Source organism: Phaethon aethereus, assembly GCF_964289735.1.
Source record: "Phaethon aethereus genome assembly, chromosome: 3".
NCBI classification, from domain to species: domain Eukaryota; kingdom Metazoa; phylum Chordata; class Aves; order Phaethontiformes; family Phaethontidae; genus Phaethon; species Phaethon aethereus.
This window is the reverse complement of record NC_138576.1, coordinates 110622887-110645503: the sequence shown is the minus strand read 5'-3', so window position 1 is coordinate 110645503 and position 22617 is coordinate 110622887. Positions and strand designations below refer to the sequence as shown.

General features: G+C 46.2%; 1 protein-coding gene across 1 annotated transcript in view; it reads left to right on the top strand.

The window, feature by feature from the left end:
- Positions 1-6022: 6022 nt before the first annotated feature.
- Positions 6023-22617, top strand: part of EHD3 (EH domain containing 3) — a gene marked incomplete at both ends in the record, with an annotated part of 28731 nt that continues 12136 nt past the window's right edge. Inside the window, 3 exons of the mRNA XM_081997671.1 lie at positions 6023-6249; positions 13163-13339; positions 18286-18383. Of these exons, the coding sequence (XP_081853797.1) occupies positions 6023-6249; positions 13163-13339; positions 18286-18383 (502 nt within the window). The remainder of the gene's footprint in view (positions 6250-13162; positions 13340-18285; positions 18384-22617) is intronic.

Here is a 22617-nt window from a genome sequence, read left to right as displayed (position 1 = left end):
ATCTGAAGAATCCACAGAAAGTCCTTCACTTTTAGTAAAAGTAATTGGACCATGAAAGAATTCTCTGAGAGCTGCTTACTCTCTCTACAAGAGGATTTATCCCAGGCAACACCAGGGCAGTGGGCAATTAGAGAGCTAAACCTGGAGCTGACAGAGCTCAGCCCAGTTCTGATTTAACAAAGACAATCTGTATATGGGCTGAGGAGCCACTCCTGATTTTATGGAACAGAGCAAATGTTTGCACGCAAATTAATAAACTTTAGGGTTAGCAGAACAAACGATGCAGTGCCATCTTTTACAACCATTCTCATAATACAGCACAACATTAGCCACAGAAATTAGCAGTCATTAGTCAAAATGGAAATGTGACTCTATTAGGCTTTGTTAATATTTATTAGTCTCTAAACACACAGCATGAAAACACCACTTGCAGGTACAACCTTAAGTCTTTGATTAAACATACTGGTGTATTTCAGAAATAAAAACTCAAAGCTGATTTTTTTAAAAATCCCCACTCTTCCTGTGGGTTTTTTAGCAAATAGAAATATCCTGGAAAGAAGCATTGAACTGTGTTTTCTCAGAAAATGAATGAATGTACAGATAGATGGGGCACCCTGCTCTGAATTTCCTCTGCTTAGATTACTGGCCCAAAAAGTTGATGAACGCTTTCTGGTGCTGAGATTTTCAAGGCTGAGCAGTGAACCTGCTCCAGAGCTTCCCACTGATGTTAACAAAAAGTCTGTAGTAAAAATGCCTGGATGGCTTTCAGAACTTCAAACAGCAAAGATTCACTTTTGAAGAGTCTGGTTAAGAATTTAAAATACATATTCTTTGCTGTGTAAATTGTCCAAGCTACATTGAAATCAGTGGAAATAGGAAAATCCCATTTACTGAAGACCTGTCCCTTAGCACTTAAGGTTACAACATCCTATTCATAATCACCCTGATCATTAGAGATTCTGCCTGCCCACAACTCCCATTAAAGTCAAATGAAACTTTTGATCTCTGCAAAATACTTTGTGATTAAGTACCAGGTAAACCACCCGTAAAACAGCAAAACTGAGAGAACAAGGGTACACAAAATCTAGGTTAGCTAAAACTGTGTTCCCAATGATTTGGCAGGCAGAAGCTTTGGACCTGTGACATGCAGGGCAGCTGACACGGCTCATCTAGTTGCTTTACATCACACTCATTCTTCTCATGTCTGCTGGTATGAACTTTTTGCCTTTTCCTTCAACACTTCCAGAGAAAAGTACAGCAGCAGCTGCTGCATTCAGCAGCCAGCAGCGTCGTGTAACTAATATACCCATTTGATCCTAAGAGGACAGCTTCCTCTCAGCACCATGCCTCCAGGAAGTGCTGACAGAGTTATACGCCTTCCAAACCCCTAGAAAATCCTAACTCTGTGCTGGCCACAGATGACTGCTGAATGCCAGCACCAAATCCCTCTACACAGCACTTGGTATTTGATGTCCTACCTTCTCCAGGTGTGTCCTCACAGTGAAGAATAATTGTTCCACTGGCAGTGATGCCTGCTGCTTATAAATAGTATATATATGTTACCTCTATCTATGTGTGTATTTGTATGCATGTGTGTGTGTGTGTATATATAAGTCTTGCCTACGTAACCCTGAGAACTAGTCCTTGCGTATCAAGCACTGTGGTAGAAGCAGGAGGCGGGGGAAAAAAAGCATGTTGAGTAACGCCAGAAAATTTCTGAAGAGCTGAATGCAAAATATTCCACAGAAGACATGAAAGAACAGGTCAGCCCATCGTGCAGACTATCATTTGACTCACCCATTGCTTCAGTGGATGGCAGCTTCCTTGTTTAGTTAGCCATCCAAAGCACAAAACTCCACGTCTCTCTATGTATCACTGATAAGGTAGAACAGGAAGATACATTCAACTGCATCTTAATACATTTTAACAGGATTTCTGTTTTCAGGTAAGAAAAAGTTCAGAAAGGAAATACCCACAAAAACGCCACATTTTCTCAGAACAGATGGGACCATGACAGTCTCCCCACTTTGTCAATCAGTAAATCAGAACAATTGTAAAAAGAACATTCATGTAAGTTTGAGGGCAGTATGCATCTTATGACAGACACAATCAAAACCATCCAGGATTTATACGAGAAACCTCCAAGGATGGCAAAGGGCTCAGTGGATTTTTCTTTCCAGCACTATTACAGACATCACATGAGTCAGGTCCCCTGTGTGCAATACAACATGCTTTCTTTGCCGTACAAATTTAGGGATTGAACTCTCTGGAGGCAAGCGTGCTTCCCACTCACTGTATATACATGATCCAACCCCATATGCTCCATTTCTGATGGCATTTTTTGGTTGCCAGCACCACGTTCCACTCCAGGCAATGGGGGAGTAGGAGCAGTGTGGCAAGGACAGGGAAAAGGACAACATGTGCATACCAAGTCATTTGAGAACAATGGTAGGAGAAATCTAATGGGAAATATTTCAGATTAATATGGAGGAGCAGTGAGGGCAGGAGAAGAAGGCAGAGTTGTAAAGGCAAAGTAATGAGTGATGAAAGGGATAGACTATACTGGACATTGTTTTATTTCTAGGCTGTGTGGCAACAGCAGGCAGTCAAGAAGCTTGATGTAGCTGAATCACAGGAAAATCTCCTTCCCTTATTTGTCAAATTAGTGTATTTGGTTTAATTATGGGGGCTTGCTGCACCTTCCTCTCCCTTCATCCCTTTCCCACAAACCCGGCTATTCTCTGTTGAACCCATCACGACCTGACCTTTTGACATTGTTTGGGTTTCTTACTTGGTAATGAATAAACAGTGACAATAACTGCACTGTCAGGAAGTGAATTTTACTGAACTACACTGCTCCCACAAGCTTCTTCAAACTGTCAAAGTGTTACAGTACTGACTGAGTCACTACCTCTTTTCAAACTCGGCGACTTGCTAATGTCTCCATCCATCCTCAGATGATCTTTTATAGGAAGTAAACCCGTCCAACCTAAGGCAGGATATAAGCAAACACACACATCACTATGACTTGATTTCACATGAAATGAGTTTCAGTTATACAACATTGTGTTTTGCCCCTAAAATTTAGGTTTCAGTTTGAATGCAAATACTATGTGACTTAGTCCAGCGCCATTCACTTTCAGCGAAGTGGAAATGAATCTTCTCCGGCAAAGTCTCTCTCTCCTGGTCAAGGCAAGCGTCCAGCTAAGTGACTGCCTGCCATGTTACCAACAGCAGGGACACGACTAAGAAGCTACAGAGCTCAAAGTTTAATTCATCACGACTTGAGAGAAAAAGACAACTTGTATAGTAGAGGGCAGTAGCAGCCCCCCATCAGTATCAAATACTGGTATGTCCTGAGCACTGCAGTACAGCATTTTCTGTGCAGGGCATTCAAAAGGGTGCTTTTGCATTTGAACGGCTCAGAAACTGCCAAGAAAAACAGCCCTTCTTCCAGCATTGACATTTTAAATTAAAAATCAGTGTTTGGAAAAAATTATTTAATTGGTTTTGTTCTTTTTCTGCTTCAAAATTTAACAAATGTAAATTTTTTTTTTAATTGGCTAAAGATTGCACCATGAGACCAATCTGTCCAACAGGAAACTACCCATTAAAACATCCCTGTTTATGAAATGAAAAGGAATATGCAGTGAAAACAGATTAAAATTTTCAGTTCAGAGTCTGGCAAAAAGAAAAGCCCAATTATACTCTAAACTTCCTTTCCTAATTTTACTTCCATTTGGTTTTGACAAGCTCTATACCTCAAGGTAAAGAGAGTCCTTAAGGAAGTCATCCTTCCAGAGAGAAATGGCTAAGAAAACAGACTGAAAAATAAATAAAATTGTGCAATGTTGGTGAATGACCTAAAGAAAGTCTATAAAAACTGTCAAATTTGGTTGTGAACTGCCCCGGTGATAACAAATCCAAAGGAAAGGGACTCTCTTTAGATAAGGTGAGGAAACTTTTTTTTTTACATTTGGCCATTGGCTATCCATGTTTATGATAAGCACAACTAAATGATTAATATCTATCCTCTTGTAAATGTGGGACAAGCGCGCCTCTGCCGTACCTGTAGCAGTTAGCTCCCACAGCTTGCACAACAGAAACTTTGCTTTCCTCCCCCATTCGTTGCATTCAGGAAGGACATCAAGGTGGCCTGGGGAGATTTACAATCAAAGGCTTCCTGGCCTGACCTTTACTCAGCTCTGAGGATATCACGAGTAAGCACCAAAGAGACTCCCTATATAGCTGGAGAAATACCAGAACAGCATTGGAGGAGCGCAGCCCTTAAATGGCAGAACTATCTAGAAGACGAAAGCGATTTTTCCCTACAAAATGAGGAATTCTTGCCAAAGCATGTTGCTTTCTACACGACCTTTCATTTTTAGGAGTTTTCACTGAAAAGGAGTCATCAAATTCTTAAAACCAGAAGTCTCTATTTATAAAACTAAAGAAATGAGGGAGGTTTCAAAACATTAATTCTGCTTTCAGAGTAGCTTTAGGCATTGGCAGGACAGCAGAGAAGACTGACCTTCAGCAAATACAGTCTGCTTGCTATTTTTCTTCCAGAAAAAGAAAACCGGTCCCTGGAGTCATCGCTTGCACCTCACGGGTCAGGCTGCGCTGACGAGCGTACAAGCGCATGGGATCACAGAACGGGAACAGCCAGGAAAATGGCTGCTCCTGCAGCCAGATGCATGGAAAGGGACCTGGATCATTGTCTTGGGGAGGTGGAGGGAGGGGGGGGATGGGGTGTCCCATGAAAAACAACCACATTTAATGCACCGCCGCATCTGCTTACGCAAGGCCAGGCCTCCTCCTGTCTGCTAATGGCTGGGAAAGGGCAGGAGCTTGCAACAAGCAGGACCACTTCCAAAACCGCCTCTTGCCACATTTCTCAGACCCACTGGAGAAACTCAAGTGAAAAAAGCAGTTTGGAGATATTTTAGGAAAAATTCCCTACTCTCGTCCCAGCTGCTCAGCGGTGATGAGGAGAGCCCGGCAGCGGGGTGTTACAGCCAACAGCCGGCCCTGAGGACACGCCAAGCCACGGGCCGCCGCTGGAAAACCCCCCGCAGGCTTTGGCCCGAGCGCTGCAGCTTTCGCTCGGCAGCTGTCCTGTCAGCCTTAATTGCTGAAGGAATAAAGGAGTGGAGACAGCGGCTAATTTGCCCGTCTCATCTGCTTACATAGTGAACTCTTCCAGGCGCAGACAGCATCGCCTCTGTGAGTCCCCGAGAAGTGAGGGGTGGCAGCAGCAGTGCAGCCGAGTTATTGGCTTGGGTAAGGGCTAGGGATGGTAGCGTTCAGAAATAGCCGAGTCCCTGTCAAATTTGCACACACTAGGGTTTATTTTAAAGTGAGGTGAGAAGGGGAATTAAAATGGCGGCCGGGCTGCAACTCCCCGCACCGGCCTATAGGGGGCACTGTGCCCCACCGCGCTCTGCGGGGCGGGCCCGCCCCCCCAACATTTCCTCTGCGTCATGCCCCGCCTCAACATGGCGCCGCCCGGTGCGGCTTCACCCGGAGGGGAGAACGGGCGGCGCCTGCCAGGAGCCGCCGACTTCCGCTGCCGTCCCATTTCCTGGAGGGCCGCCCTTAAACACCGCCCGCCGCGCTCGGAGGGCGCTGTCGCCTGCATCGCCCGCCCCTCCCGCCCTGCCTCCGCGGCATGCCCACGCCGGGAGCCGGCGGCGTGAAGGGAGGTGGTGTCCACCGGCGCCGCTCAGCCGAGGCTGCGGGGGGAAGCGCCTTTTTTAGCCTCCTGGGGGGACCGTTTTCTGACTGAAATCGCCGGTGCGGGTCGCGTAACGGAAGGCGGCCCTTGCGGGTGGGCGCTGGAGGGGAGCGAGGCCTGCCTGGCCGTTCTCCAGGCCCCGCTGCCCGCCCGCCCGGCCTGAGGGGGCATGCGGGGGTAGCCCGCGCCGGCAGTCAGCTAGCCAGCCCGCTGAGCCTCCCTTGCCCGCCGCCCCCCGCCCCAGTCTCCGTGGTCGCCGCGGAGCTGGCTTCAGGCGGCCCCAAGATGTTCAGCTGGCTGGGCACCGACGACCGTCGGAGGAAGGACCCCGAGGTGTTTCAGACGGTCAGCGAGGGCCTGAAAAAGCTCTACAAAACCAAGCTTCTCCCCCTGGAAGAGCACTACAAGTTCCACGAGTTCCACTCGCCGGCCCTGGAGGATGCCGACTTCGACAATAAGCCCATGGTGCTCCTCGTGGGGCAGTACTCCACTGGGAAGACCACCTTCATCAGGTAAAACCCGGCTGCCTCCCTCTCCCTCCTGGGCTTGCCCGCACCCTCGACGCCCGTAGGGCAGAAGGACTTTCTGCTACCCGTGCTATGCCTGGATCCCCCTTTTGTTCCCCCTCTCCCGGTGCCCGTCAACAGCTTTACATTGAAAAGCCACCTCCACTCAAACTCTGAGAGTGCTCCTTTGCAAGTACAGGGTGAGTGAGATGTCCCATGAAATACCGACGTGGCAAAAAGCAACCTAGGCAGAGCATTAGCGTGGAGACGTGAGTCACTCGGGGCCCTCTTGGCCGTTCAAAGTGCAAAGGCTGCGGGAAGCCTTGTGCAGGGTATCCCCGTGGCTGCGCAGGTCAGGGTAGCCCTTCTTACCAACTTGACGTAGCTTTTGGGTGGTGGGGCAACCTATGGCCTGGGGAACCTTAAAGTGAGTGGCTTGGGTTTGTAACGATCTTTGTCTCACACTTGTGTCTTTCTTGCTCAGCGTTGCCCAGAGGCAATGCTCAGGGCCTAGTTTGAGAAGCATGTGTGATTGGGGGTGTGTGTGCACAAGAGAGATCTGCCCAAGGCTCCAAAAATAAGCCCTGATTTAACTGTGTCCTGCTCTGCTGAGATGCTGGGATCAGCAAGTTCGTTCCTAACTGTAAAGAAAGGGCAGCTGCCAGTAGCAGGTTTGATGTGGAACTTCTCAAAGAGAGGGTTAAACTTTTCCAGGTGGACTCTGTTGCGGGGATATTTGTTCAGCAGCACTGCTAGTTCAACTTGCAGCAGCCTTTCTCTCAGGAGTGTAGCTGAAGCTGTGCTGTCTGTGTTTCCTATGTGATTCATAAGCTTAGCATTAAATTCCAGCCTTTTTCTGGTGTGGCTGTGTTGAAATCTGTGGAATTACCCCAGTGTAAATCTGGACGCAAGCCACAAGCGGCCAGCCCTTTGTTCCACCAGTATTTCTTGGTGGAGGAGGGAGCTATGGAGAGTAGAGAGGTGAGTCAAACTGACTGTACCTCTTCAGAATTGACCTTGAGAAATGCAGGGTTCTTTTGTGTGCTGTAATATTCCTGCTACTTAATGCCCCAGCCAGGAGCAGAATGCATTTCTGCAATCTTGTCATGCACCTGGCAAACAAAGCTTGAGTGAAAAGGCTTTTCTCATGTGAGCAAGTCAAGTAGATGGTGAAGGGGTATAAATGCCCCTAAGAAGCATTTGGCACATGGTTAGAAAAGGATTTGCTCTTTAGAAAATTAGAGAGGTTAGCTTGGATAACATAGTTGTCTGGTTCCACCCCAGATCTTTCTTCTGTGACTTGGTACCAAAACTTATTCAAAAGGTCTCTTCTGTTCTCTGGGTTACTGACATCTCGGAGCAGAGCTTCCTCTGAACAGAATGAGGTTGCTGTATATCCATTCTTGAGGTTGGTGCTGTGTAACTAGATGATCTTGTCCTAATGCTTCTCTCTGGATTGCCAGCATCAGCTTTTCCCTGCAGTTTCACCTGCATGCTGTTAACAGACTTCTTCCCTTTGCCCCTCTCTGTTCAGTAAAGTCCTTTTTCTGTAAGCCTGATCTCCTTTGGCAAGAAGTTTGCCTTAAGCATGTTCCAGGCAAAGGGAGAAGGAGAACATTGAGTCTTTGCTGCTGTGGAATGGCAGCAACTCCTTTGCTCTGCTGTCAGCAAGCTCATCGGAGCCTCTCTTCAACCAGTGTGTTTCACTAATGCCTGTGTCCTTGTCTCCCAGCCTTCTCTGTGCACAGGGCTGGGATGAGCATACCCAGGCATTATGGTCAAGCAGAAGTGACCAGGAGCTTCTGCTTCACAGAAGTGCAGAACAGACCCGAGAAGGCCTTTTGGGAAGGCAGAGTTTTCTTTGTGTAAAATAATGCATAAGGTGAAAGTTGAAAACTGTTGGAGGAGCCAGGGCCTCTTATAGTAGGAGTGTGAGGGTCTGGTACTTCAGTATGATTCCCAACCAAAGGCAGGAGGTGCCAGAAAACTGAGTGCTGCTTCTGATAGGCTTCCAGAATGAGCTTGCAGGCACTGGTCATTAGAGAGCTGGGATAAGCACCAGATTAGCATCCAGAGTTATTGTGGGAAAGCAAGTGGGAGCTAAAACTGAGATAGGGGAGGAGTTAAAGGGGGCTGGGGGAGGAAGTGGGAGGGGAAATAACCATTGTATCTTGGTATTAGAGTGAAGCAAGAAACAACCTCTGGACATCTCTTCCATAATCTTGTCAGGATGGGGGATAATTAGTGTTATCCCTATGTATCCACTCTACTCTTACATTGCATGGCAGCACAAGCAGGATGCAATTTAGGGAGATGACTTAGTGCCACTAAACATTCATGTGGAATGAACTCAGTCCCAGTTCACCTGGATCCCAGTACACCATTAAAAAAAGACAGATGACTGTAGTCACTTACCTGAGGTGGGTTTGTCTCCCAAACACTTTTTCTTGTTTTTAGGGGAATCTGAGGAGAAACAAGAAAGATATGCAAGGCTCTGAAGCACCTAAGCTGCAGCATCTTGCAGTGAGGCTGCTCTCTTGTCAGGGGCTGATGACAGAAGAAAGCAGTCAAGGTCAGCAGTGAGAAACATTCCTAGAGGCTGGGGGGGTGGGGAGGAGGAGGGAGGCAAGTCGTGTTGGTCAAAGCCAGTGAGGCGAGACCAGAGCACTGGCTTGTTTTCAGTGGAACCAAGCTGTTCTCCCCTGCTTTCAGGGACCCAGAGAACTTAGCCTTATTTTGCTATGTGGAAGATACAGCATTGCTAAGTGCAGCTCTTCCATTCCTGCTGCATCATCTTTTGCTCACTCCCATTTCTCTCCTCAGCATGCATTTGGCTGAGGCTTTTCTGCAGGGCTGGGGTCTGAAAGGCTGTGATGGCAAGGGCAAGGCAACACCTCTACCAGGGAATAGCTGATGGACACAGCAGGATGTCGCTGGAGCCTGCCTTTATAATGTTATTGCTTTTTATGTTTCCTGTAAGAGGGTGGGAGTGTGGGACAGAACATTACTCTCCTAATTAACTTAGATGCTGTGGTCTTTTCTAAAAATAATCCTGGCTTCTGTCCAGCCATGCTGCTAATAACGAAGCCTGTCAGAGCCCTACGAACTGTCAACATGCCTTGCTTTTCTGGTGTAGCCACCCTTTCCTCTTACAGCTAATCATCTACATGTCCTAGCCTCTCCAGACTGTTTGTCACAGGCTACATGCAGAACTCTGGTGTGACCTCCCTGTGCGGCCCTGAAGCTTTAATCTCTGCCTGCACCAGGCAGTTGTCACCATTTCCTCCTGCTCAACATCACCTCTGCTGCCACACACAGCAGCATGCTGCACAGCTCCTGTGTGACTCATCATGGGCAAGCAGCCCCTTCCCCCACATCCTGCAGCACTCTTGCCCAGAGAGCCTGGGATCTCCTTGCCTGACTCCTATGCTGCTCCAAACCTGCCTGGGAAAAGGTACCTCAAGCCAGGCTGGCACTAATGCAGCTTTCCTGACCTTGTCCCTCACCTCCTGCCTCACCAGGAGCAGGGACAGGCCTGAAATGGGTCAAACAGCATGATGTTCCCAGCCACATACCAACTCCAGACGCTTTTCCAAAAAGCAAATTTGTCATGGGGGGAAAAAAGCATTCACCTCTTGCCTGGCACTCTCTGCAGGCTTCCCCAGCCTGGCTGGAGGTTACACCCCCATGCCCTTGAAGGTATTCAGCAGCTCAGAGTAAGGCATGCTGCACTAGGCAGGGGAAATTGCTCACTGTCAGTTGGTGTTTTCCACAGCTATTGTTTGCTCTTCTCTCCTAGAAATCCCCACAAATGTGACAATTGCATGTGTTCTCTAGCTTCTGTTAGTGGAGGCAGCCTGTGTCACTGCCTAGCAGAAATGCCTTCCCCACCATCAGACAGTGTCAATAAATCCCCTTGTATTTGTTCTGTGTACAGTGAGATTCTTGTGCTGCAGACACCCTGCTGCACAATGTGCCTGAATCTCCCAGAGAAGCCTTACTTAAAATAGATGCTATTATACTAGGCAGTGCAAATCTTCACCTCTCTGATTTCATGCTACTTGTTGCACATTCAGTCAATTAACATTGGCTTGTAGCTACTTCTGTGTGACAGTGCTTTTGTTGGGACTTTTTGTTTTGTTATTTCATGTATAAGACTTAAAAAAAAAACAAACCCAACCACAGTATGCTCTGAAATACCAGCTGAGCAGACCTGTGATAAAATGCTTTCAAGCCCCCTGGCTAGAAGAGAAGTGTTATGCAGGACTCTTACTTAGACTTTTTTGGAAGCTTTGTCTATAAATGACAAACAAAACCCCCAAGGCTTTATTTCTCCTGTTGCTCAAAAGCTATCATATTCTCAAACCTGAGAAAAACACCCACAACACCAATGCCATGCCACCCCACCCCCCAAAAAAAACCCAAAACCATAAAAACCCCAACAAAACCCAAGCAGGTTATTGTTCTAGCAAGGCTGTGACCTGGCACTGGGAGTAAGGGGTGTCTCTCAAAAGCGCTTTGCTTGTTGCATTTGACAATTGTGATCACTACCTGTTTTGTTTCTCTAGTATTTGCAAGGGCAGAACTGAAAGATTTATTTCTATGGACTCAGTGAATGCCAATCTGTAAATCACTCTTAAATATATTGTCAGACCAAAAGCAAAGTACAAAGCGGAAGCAGAGGAAAGCCGACAGCAGTGACTAGTATTGCAGCAATGTCCATTGGGGGTAACATTTTTGAATTGCCATTCAGGAGGCATGAGCTGAGTTTCCAGAATCTAGCCAAGTGGCTTCTAACCTAGCAAACGGTTGTTTCAGTGTAAAGAGCTTTCCAGGGAATGTAGCCAAGAACATTCATATGATAGTCTACAGAGCCCTTGGTGGGAGAAAAGTAGCTGCTCCTTGTTCTCAGCTGCTTCAAGCTACAGAGAAATTACTGTAGATGCCCAGGAAGGTGTATTGTGATCACCAGCCTGGGAGGTGGCACACACCAGCATTAGCTGCAGTTGTCTCTTCTTGAGTAATGACCCACTTTTATAGGAAAATTCAAGGAACCTCTGCATAGGCTTTAGGTAGATAGGACATATCCACCCTAGTATAGGAGGTCAGAGGGCTGTTCCCTTCCTGGAATCCTTAGATTATTTCAATATTTTGGGAACTGCTGAACAGCTGCTGCTTCATCTCAGAGTTGGTCCCGTTAAGAGAAGTCACTTCTGGTGACAGTCTGGCGAGCACAGGACTTGGAAATCACTTTGGATGGAAGATATAAGAAAATACATGATAAAATACCAATAAGGGAGGTGGCCAGCTCTTAAAGGAATTCTGGATATCATTGATGGATTTCTTGCTGCAGCTGTTCTCCTCATTAATGTGTACCAAGCCAGATAAGTAGTGGTGATTTGCAGTATATCCTGGCCATATCCTTGCCTTTTTTTTACCTCAAGATCCAGCTGACCTGGCCTTGCCCGTTGAGAACTGAAGATGCATTTGCTGACATAGTGTCAGTAAATAGCCCTGCTGAATGAGCACAGTTTTTCTTGTTCCTAAGACACTGGATGGTGATTACCTCTGTTAAAATGATGGTGAAAGCAGGAACTCTGAAAATGCCAGTGGTGCTGCAGTCTTTCACATAGGAATTACCCTTTCTGATAAGACTCACCTGAATGAACCAATGCTGGTGGTTAAACACAGTGGTCTTAATCATGAAAAATCCTCAGCCCTTCTTCCATTTCCTTTTTTGCTACCCTCTGAATCTACTTTTAAGATCACTGCAGTTCTATATTTACATTTTCACTTCTACTTTCTACCTACTAAAGATTAGGTCAAAGCAATGGAAGAGGAAGTGCCAGTTATCTATGGGCAGCAAGCAACACAATATTATACTAATTTTTCATAACCTGGCAGTCATATGTTCCCCATGTAACAATCCAGAGCTTATCACCAGGACAGGTGGTCTGACACTATTTGACACTGGAGGCTAGACCAGTTCTAGCTCCCTTTTGCAAGACATACGGACACAATAGCCTTAGCTTTCAGCACAGGACTGGCAGCTGGGATGTTTTCTGCACTCACAGATACACAGACCTGACCTCAGCAGTAGCATTTGGCTCCTTCCTGAGCCAAAGGGAACTGTCTGATGCACACTATTGACCCACCCTGAATTTGGCAGGGTGAGTCAGCATGTGTTGCCAGGGTCCTATTCAAAGCCCTACAGCTGTGGGTGACTATCTTTCCCTGAAATTTGCCAAACTGTACCTTCAGAGAGGCTGCCAGAGGCTTATGAAAAGGGATGCTGTGCTTACTGGGCTATTCAGCTTGATACCAAACATTGGGATATACTCTGCCACCCACGTGCTTAATATACTTGAGCAGTTTGTATTGCAGACCTGTAGCTGCATTGCAGAAACACACAGAAAGAGAGACTTGAGACTTCAACAGTCAAGTACAGGAGAAGTTGGCATCTGAGTGATTTGGACTGGGGGCTAAGCACATTAGTTGGATGAATCTCCTGAAATGAGCAGCAGTAAAGTAATTGATATTGGCACCAAGGGCCAGTAAGGTTTCAGGATTAACTCTGTCATTGCAGTGAACTGCTGTTTTTACTTTCCTGTGCTAAGTCTGCTCCAAATGTCTTGAGGATTAAATACACAAAGTGATCAAACATGATGAGAATCTCTTCCCAGTAGCTATAATCTTCTCAATTTCTTAATCCACCTGAAATAAGAAAGCTTTAAATGTGCAGATCCTGAATAGAAAAGCTACAATGACATTTATCAAGTGATTCTGTGAAAGTGCTAAAAATAGTCTCAGAAGGATCCATACTCTCGAGCTTCAGAATTACACTGCAATCTTCAATACAACTCATTTAGGATTTAGGCAGCTCATGTCTCATGCCCACACCCTGTTTTTTCGCCTACAGGTACCTGCTGGAGCAGGATTTCCCAGGGATGAGGATTGGACCAGAGCCTACAACTGACTCCTTTATAGCAGTTATGCAAGGAGATGTGGAAGGAATCGTTCCTGGAAATGCGTTGGTGGTAGATCCCAAAAAACCGTTCAGGAAACTCAATGCCTTTGGCAATGCCTTTTTGAACAGGTCAGTACTCAAGAACTTAGTTGCTCTGGAGAATAAGGCTAAAACCTTATTGCAGCATAACTAGCAATTTAAAGGGATAAGGCATTACACTATTCTTTCTTTTTTTTCCTCCCATCCACATGGCTGATGCAAAGCCATTCCGGTCCTACCAGGTGCATGTAAGTCACTCACTGAAGGGCAGACTAACAAATTCAAGTGGGACAAACCTTCATTTTACTTAAAACAAGAACTATAGTACAGCCTGTTAATCTCATCCTGTAGGAGTCTAGAGGTAAATCTCTTTATTACATTTTGCTCTCCCTTGCTTTTATATTCCTAGCTTTTTCCATTCTGTAATCAATTCAGTTCCCTGAAACTAATAGTCCAACCAGACCTCTACTGACTTCAATGGCGACAAGTGGCACTGACACAATATGCACCTCTTTGCTTTTTTGCATTTTTTGACATTGCTTGAATGTCCCCCTTGTAACAAAATGAGGCTTTCTCTGTTCTGATGTCTTGTACATATAACCTCAGGTGCAAACCAATGACAGCTTTAATGTCTTTCCTGTAAAAAAAATCCAAAAACATAATAGGGTGTTTGGACAGTGGCTCTGTGATGTGAGGAATGTAACCTTTCCATCCCCTAGACCTAGTCCAACCACACTTGAGTTTTGGATATAGGCCTTGCAGGAAGCCAGCAGCACACACCCATATCCTAGATGAGCACAAACTGTGCTACAGCAGGCAGATGGGAACAAACTGGCTGACTACGCCCATCATTGACACCTTCACTGCTAACACAGTGGTGGGAGACATTGCAAACATGGCAGCTGCTCAGCCAACCAACCAGGAAAACTGGGCTTATGGCTCCCTTTCTAATTTTTGAGCTTAGGGAATGTCTATCCAGAGAGTGCAGCATCTCCTGCCAGCACTGACCACGGGAGTGCTGGTTGTAGGCTGCAGCAAGACAGGGAAGGGACTTTGTGGAGAAGCTTGATGAGTGAAGAGGGACCTAGCTGGAGTCACTACTCCCCAGAGAACCTCACAGTGCCTCAGGGTGACTCTGGGAACAATATCTGATCACTACACAGGCTCATCATTTAAATACATCAGTGTGGTCATGCACCAGAGAGACTTTCAGATGTTTTCAATATTTTATAGGGCCCAGAACATCTGCACCTGGCCAACAGTTAGGTCAGGTGACTGCCCACTGCCTACACCAGGGCAGGAAGGTCGTTTACTCTAAGTAACAGGCCTCCTGCCTGGAGTATGGAGATAGATGAAGAGAACATTATTCAAAGTAGCTCTGCTGATAGCCAAGAACAGCCACAGCTGGGAGACTGCAGAGGAGAAGCAACTTCAGGAGTAAGAAGGCCAGGCATGGAGGGCAAAAAAGCAACTGGACTAATTGATGTGTCCTGAATGCAATTTTCTCCTAATACAGTAGCAAGGGATCTCTGTGTCGAGAGCCTAGTTTGCTGTATCGTGCTGTGCTCTTGTTACTCTCCTGCTACTTTTCCTTCTGTAAGGACGGAGTCAAGCATGTGCCTGTGAGGACAGCAGGGTAGAGGGGCACAGCAGTGACACAGCAGAAGTACAGTCCTGCTAGCAGTGCAAGAAGTAGCTAGAACAGCTTATTAACGCCTTTTCATCTGACAGATAAAATAAAGGGGGCAATGATTTCTAAACTGGCAGAGGAAGACATGCTAAGGGGGACTAGCTCAGTGGTGTGAGCAGTACAGTGTTGAAAATGCGGATGGTAATACCCTGCTAATGAGGCAATTAAGCACATACAAGAATTCACTCAGAGGGCTAGAAATTTAGCAGATGTAAGTCAGGGTGCACCCACTGGCCTGGATCAAGCCACCCATACTTACTCCCTGTTGTGGGCCTGGCTTCTTGGCAAGAGAAAATGCAGAGCTGTCTCTGCCTTGCACATACCTTGCTCCTGCTAAGGCACTGACCTCAGTTAAGAGACTGCGAGCAGGAAATTTGGAGAATTTGGTAATCTCCAGGAGCCATGCCCTCTAAGCTGAGATAAGAGAGTGACCATGGGCAACTCTGCTTTACCTGTGTGTGGTTGAAGGGAACGGTCATCTGTGGGCGCCAATAGAAAGGAATAGAGCAGCACAAGGCAGTAGCATTCACATAGACCATGCTGGTCTCGGCTGAGAGGTGGCAGGCCATGGCACTGTCCTGTGGGGTGCAGAGCCTGCTGCTCCAGGGGAGCTATGTGGAGGAGCAGAAGGAGTGAGCATCCAGCCTCAGATGGTACTGCCTTCCCAGCAGAGATGGGGATCTGCTGCCTTCCAGGAAGCAAGGGAAGAGTGGTAGAGTCAGGATTTGGCTGGGAGACAGCAGCTAATTGCTGCTCAGAGCCTGTCTCCTCCCTCCCTGGAGAGATGGAGCACCTGCCCATACCTTCCTGGCTAAGGGCAGAGGTAGGGCTGACAAGCTGCCCAGGGCTGAAAGGAGGATAGCAGCTCTGCAGCAACCCTGCCTCTTGCCCACCTCTCCTTGCCCCACATGGTTCCTGGGTATTGAAAGAAGGGTTTGTTTTCTTCATTCCAATTCTCCTGGCAGTACCCCAGCTCTGGATGGATCCCAGCAGAGAGAATACAGGTTGTACCTCATTATCAGGAGAACTTGTTTGGCACCAAGGGCCTGGAGCAAAATTGGGAATCTCAGCCGTTACTTTCATATCACACTGGCTTGGTTGCAAGATTCCTCCCACCCCCAAAGTCTGTCTTGGGATGCTAAGGTGGAGTCAGTCTTGCTTTTGTGTTCTCAACAGTGGGAAACGTCATGGATAACAGGTTCCTCCTTCAGCCCTGTGCTCTGCCTGTAGAGGTAGTGAAAGTCTAGTTTGGCACCATGTTCTTCCCTTCATATGGCCCCAGACAGAATTAGGTCATGCTCCCTGAGGTCCTGCAGTTCTGCTGGGACAGCAGGAAGGCAGCAGCATTAACAACCTTGCCAACAGAGCCAGAATGCACTCACTCATGCTGGCCTCTGACCTTATATCTGAAATCTCCTGTGGAGTACTTTCGCTAGAGAAACTGGTGGAAAATCCCCTTGCCTGAGCTGTTTAATATTAGACCACAAGGAATGCTCAGGTCTATAACAATGGAGAGCAAACCTGGGCTGGCAGGCCAGGGGAAAAACATAACCTCCTAAGCCTTTTGTTCTCTGCTGCTTGTGCCTGGCACTCAATGGGAGAATCAAGCCAGCCTCCTGCTTCTACATGAGGTGTTACACATTCAGGAATGCTCCCTGTTGCCACCTGCCAAGCTGTGGATGTGGGAGAGAGAGGCTGTAATATGTAGTCTGAAATAGCTGACAGCTGAGGAGAGAAGACACTCATCTAACCCATGAGGATTCACTCTTGGAATCAAATGAGTAGAAAAATTGGGGTGAGGTTGTAGCATAGCCTGGAGGAGTTTTAGCTGCAGGGACTTCAGCAGAACCAGCCACTCAGGGCGCTGCAGGGCTCTGTCTGCCTTGACTGCATCTAGTGGCCCTTGTGCCAACCCCTGCCCTTCATGTGGTTCTGCTTCCTCCCACAGTAACATGTTTTTTTATGCCTGGATGTCATGCCCCACCCTATTAATATGCATATGTACATACACACACATATTTATAGCAGCCTGGAATGCCATCACAAAAAGCCTATCCATGAAGTGCTACCAGAGACCACTTAAGTGAATAGGTTTTTACTGTCCTTTGCTTGTTACCAGCAACTGAAATACATGAGCTGCAACCCACTAAGAGGCAGCACAAATTACTCTTCTTAGGCAGTGATTTGCATAGATATAAGATGTAGAACAATTAGCAAAAGAGCAATTACACAGAAATGGAGATGCAGAGCGGGGAGGAGTGAATTACAGTCAACAGTGTCATACTGCTGTTAAAAAAAGCAAACATCTTACTGAGATACATATGACAGTCCTGTTTATGTAAGAGATAAGGAGCAATCTGTCTGCTGTGTTCACCACTGGCAAGGTCACAGCTGGAGTACCACGTCAGCTTGGGGCATCATGCCTGAAGAAATATGTGGAGCAGTCTGAGAGGACCCAAAGTAAAGCTGCAAGGGTCTTCAGGGATTTAGAAATAAGCTGGAAAGGCAGCTAGAGAGAACTGAAAGACGGGAGAAAAAAAAACCCAACACTGTTTTCTTTAGAGGAAAGACTGAGGGGAGACAGGATGACATTGTGACAAGAAGGGGAAAAATACATCATTTTCCACACCTACTGTGTTTGAGACTGAAAGGCATGTAGCATGGGAGATTTAGATGTTAAGAAAAGATTTAGATGTTAAGAAAAAGAGGTTTTGCTGTAAGGATAATTAAGTAATAGAGTAGATTTCCAGCAAAGGTTGGTGAGTCTGCATTGTTCTGGATTGGAAGAACACTTTAGACAAACGTCTGATTGATGCAGGAGGATAGACTAAGCAACCTTTTGAGAGCTCATGCTGCCTATGCTTTAGGATTTCCATGGTGCAAGAATACCACACTTTCTGTCTGTTTAAGACCAGATTTGAACGAGAACAAAAAATTCTTCAAATTGCTGATTTTTTTTTTTTAAAACAAGTTATTTCAGTTCACTTTAGTCCAGGACTCTGCAGGGGAATGCTTAAATGAAGAAAAACAAACACTACTTCTTGCTAAAATCTAAACAGCAAATGGATTTCCACATTTTCATTAATAATTCACAATTTGGGGGCCACATAAAAAACACTGTTGTAGGTCATGACTGAGACCCATGTTCCAGAAGCAGCAAAATTGTCAGAGAAAGTTCTCAGTTCTGGCTTCTTTCTCTTCTCATTTCTTTAAGTCAACAGTAGCTCCAAACTCCAACTGAAGACTTGTATGTGAGATCACAGCCTGGCTTGTCCCATGCTGTCTGTGATGTTCAGCACATCATAAATTTTGCTTTTATTTAAAAAAAAAAATTATTTTCACACAGGTTTGTTTGTGCCCAACTACCTAATCCTGTGTTAGAGAGCATCAGCGTCATTGATACGCCAGGAATCCTTTCTGGAGAAAAACAGAGAATTAGTAGAGGTAAGTTCTAAGTTCAGTTGTCTTCCAAATGACAGTAGTGAAAACCAAAGGGACTCTACATGATTTTTGCCTCAAGCTATACAAGCTGCAGACAGAAACACTAGTAGGACCCTCTCAGAGGTACAGCATGACTTTAGCAGTGTCCCTTTGGACTCGACTTGCAATCTGCTGTAGAGAATTTAAATGCTTTCAAAGGCGGCTGCTGACAGGGTCAGCAGTACCTGTGTCACAGTCCAGTATTTCCCAGACTTCCATCAAAAAGTGTTAATACCTATCAGCTTTGCAGAAACACTTGCGGTCAGTGACTTATTGATAAGCCATGGGCAAAGCTTCCACGGCAGTCAACCTGGTTTCTTTCCAGTTGACCTAGCAGGTTTCTTGCACTGTCCGGGCTTCCTAAATCTAGCACAGGATTGGGCTTAAGAGCCGTTGGCACCTAGGTTCCTCATTGCAGTGAAGAATCTGGAAGTCCTGGGAATACTTAAACTGGTCTGAATAGCACAGGCTCTCTTAGTGAACTGACTGTCTCAGGCTGACCCTCTGGGGTCAGAAGTGGGCAACATCTTCATACATTAAACCTAACATCCGTGGTCACTTTCTTACTCTGTAAGGTAAAGGTGGCATAGCTCACATTTCTTGCAAGTTCCTTAGACAAAGCTCGTAGCTATGCATCATTTCATTGGAAGAAAGCCAAGAGCAATAATCGCAGCATTCAGGTTTGAGAAGATCAATTCTCATTCACACTGCTTATTAACAATGCACAATTAAGTTTCATCAGCACAGGGTTTTCTCATATTTTGGTGTTCTTTCTCATAAGATTTCTGATGACTCATGCCTTTCCTGCTTCTATAACACTCCTTTGCATTGAAATTGCTCTTGGAGAGTTCTCTTTTGATTAAGCAGCCACCTTCCACAGAGCCAGGTCTTGTTTGTTTTACTGGGATCTTCCACTACAGGGTCCTTAGCTAAAGAAGTGTAAATAAAGCTATAAAGGACAGCTAGAGTTAGTTGAAAACTCACATTAAGCTTTTTCAACATGAGTCTCTGAACAGCTAGGGGATCATAAATTCTTTCCAGGCTGTCTACAAAAAGTAGCAATATGCACACACCTTCATCAGAAGGTTGAAAAACATGCTGTGCAAGCATTCCTCCCTTCAGCAGAAAGTATTTAAAAGTAGAGTTAAATAAAAATTTATATTACATGGTGTAAACATTTTTTAATCAAAAAATGCCACTGAAAGCAACCAGTTCTTTTGTGGAACTATCACTGTAAAGAAAACTTGTTTAGGAGGAAATATTTTTGTTAAAAAAAAAGTATGTGAGCCACAGTGGACCCATTTCAAGTCCCCAAAAGGTTTCCTTAGCCCCTTTCCCAAATCTCTTCACCAATTCAAATCCTGACATACATTGCAAGACTTTCAATTTCCTAGAACTAAAAATATCCTCCTGCAAAATGTACTGGCATTTCTTGTTCCTTCTTTTACAAAATTTCTCTGTGAGCCTCCCAGTGGGCCTTGGAATCCCATTCCTGCAGCCACTCTCATAAATGTCAGCAATGCCAGAACATGCTCATGTACACCTGAGCACTGTTAGGAAGGTCTCTGGTGCACTTTGACCAGAGCCAATAATGCATCTCCAAACATCTGGGAACAGCTGAGAGAATATTCCTTATAAGCAGAGAAGGCTAAAGGGGAGTCCCAATTCTGTAACCTTTTGCATGCTATACCTATTTGTAGAACTAGAGATCTGTCTCAGCATGTGAAGCAAGTTCTTCCTGGAAGACTTTTCTGCCCTGAGTGCAGTTAAGTGCTTGTGCATTGGCCCTGTGAGTGCAGTGTGTGGTCACTCCACCCTTTTGCCAGGAGGTGAGAACTCTAGCTGGAGCACAGCCATCTCCTGCGCATCCTACCATCCCAGGAATTTGCTCTGCTACCCCTCCAACCAGACAGGAGGGCTGTCACAACCTGGCTGTCACCTGACCTAATCACAACAGTTAAAAGGACAGAGTAGGTGGGATATCACTATGTCACCATTTATATCCAGGACAGCCTGAAACTGGTCACATGAGCCACATTAGATGGCCTTTCAATAGCTACGGGACAAGTTCCTTATCTGGTTTAGATCAACGTAGCTTTGTTGAAGCTGGCAGAACTCCAACAGTTTCTGTCTGCAGGGGATCCAGCCCAGGGAGCAGAAAGAGTCAAAAGAGTGCTGAGGTGCTTATGGTTAGGAAGGGCTGCTGCCAGGCATTTGCTTGAGCTTATCTTAAGGAAGCTGGTGTTTGAAAGGGAGTGCTCACCTCCTGGCTCCCATGGAAGAGGAACAGGGAAAAGTGGTGTGGCTGGCGCCTTTGCCACCAAGCTTACAAGCCAGCTGCCCTCATTAGCCAGTTGGTTTTGGAGGCAGATAGTGCAATAATGTGGTTTCTAGGCAGAAAACAAGACAGTGCTAAAAACTGCTGACACAAGAAAATGCTTCTGCCCTTCTACACCTTCCCAGCCTGCTCAGATTTCACTTGGGAATGAAGCAAGACCTGAGGGAGTCTTACAGAGGTTTCCCAAGAGAACCTTTGAAGTTTCTTAACTGCTGGGAACAGGGGAATTATTCTTACCCCCACTGTTTGCTTGTAATAGCTTTTAAGACCCTCAGACTGGGGTACCTGTGATGCAAGGTCAGGGAAGGGAGTGGACAGTAAAGCAACTTTCTGTCACAAATTTGAGGGGGAAAATAAAGCAGCAAGAGATGTGGCAGGCTTTCCCAGCCTGCCCATCCCATGAGAACCAGCAGCATTTCTAAAAATAGGAAATTCCTTTCATTGGGAACATCTCAAGTCTGACTCCTTTCCCATTAGCCATCAAGAGCATTAGCTAATCTATACAGTGCCAGCTTAGCAGAATACCATGGTATCAAAGCTTAGCAATTTGTGATGGCCACCTTATAACCCTGAATTTCAAGGCAATAGCTGTTCCTGTTATTTCGTCCTTGTTTCAAGGGGCAGGAGCGAGGAGACTGGGCTTAAAGGAATGCTTCAGGGGCCAAGTCCAGTTTCTGAAGCTTTTCATTTGTCTGAACTCAACTCTGAATTAAATTCACTGCCTCGTTGCTGTTGGAAAGACTAACATGACAGATAAAACAATCCCTTCCCTGATGGACAGACAGCGTGTGGAAGCACCAGTGCACCAGCGTACCAGTGTTAGTGCCAGCAACAGGGCTTTGCAAATAGGTAGTAAGCTTTCCTCCAAGGAATGCTGTATAATCTTGAGAAACGGAGCTCTGTGCTGGCTCTCTTCCAGGACACTGCTAGGTGATCATAAGAGCCACCTTGCCCCCACAGAGCAGTTTCCCAGTAGCAAACCTGCAGGTTTAGGCCTGTTAAGCAGTTGAGGGTGATGCAGTCTGTCATAGCTGAAGTTCAAATCCCTTGGCATGCCATGAGATCGCTGACACCACTGCTGCTGCTCCTCTCAGGCTCTGGTAAAAGTGTAGCCAAGGAGCTGCCTGCAGTGATTTGTCCTACTGAGCTCCTGTGACTTCTGCTCTTCTTCTTGGTGGGCACCCGTGGTGTCACACGTGTGGTAGCTAGACCCCTAGGATATACAAGTTTCATTTACAGGCCTAGTGGGAAGCGTTACCAGGATGTCATGGCCCAAATCATCCTGCTCTTCACTGCTTCTGTATTATTCTTGCCTGGAGAACAGCCATTTCTTTTATGGTCTTTTTCACATACTGGGGCATGGCTCTATATCCACATGTAAAGAACTAGTTGTTGCATTGCCTTGTCCCTTGCTCTGTGTCCTTCTCCTTTCTTTTATTGTTTCCAGCTGAGCATGAGAACAGCAGGCTGCAGAGATGCCCATAGGGGAAGGTATTTGTACGAAAGCAGCATGGTCTTGGCTGCTTTGACAATTTGTTAATAATATGGATGCTATCCATTTGCAAAACACTGTTCTGGCATCACATAATGAGCCCAGGCCATCCTGCTGGGAGGGAAGATGAGAAAGAGATGACTGTACTGAAATAAATGAGGACAAAGGGGAAGACCACAGGTCAGATCATGCAGTACAGCAGAGCCGGGGCAGGAGTTAGGACTTCCTCATAATTCATCATCTTGCGCAGTCTGCCATGCTAATTGAGCCACCTGGTAACAGTGACTGATGTGCTTCAGGAGCAGTGCCGTCCCTGGGAGGCTGAGCCTTACACGCTCTGCTGACTGTCAGTCTTGACCTGCCCATGC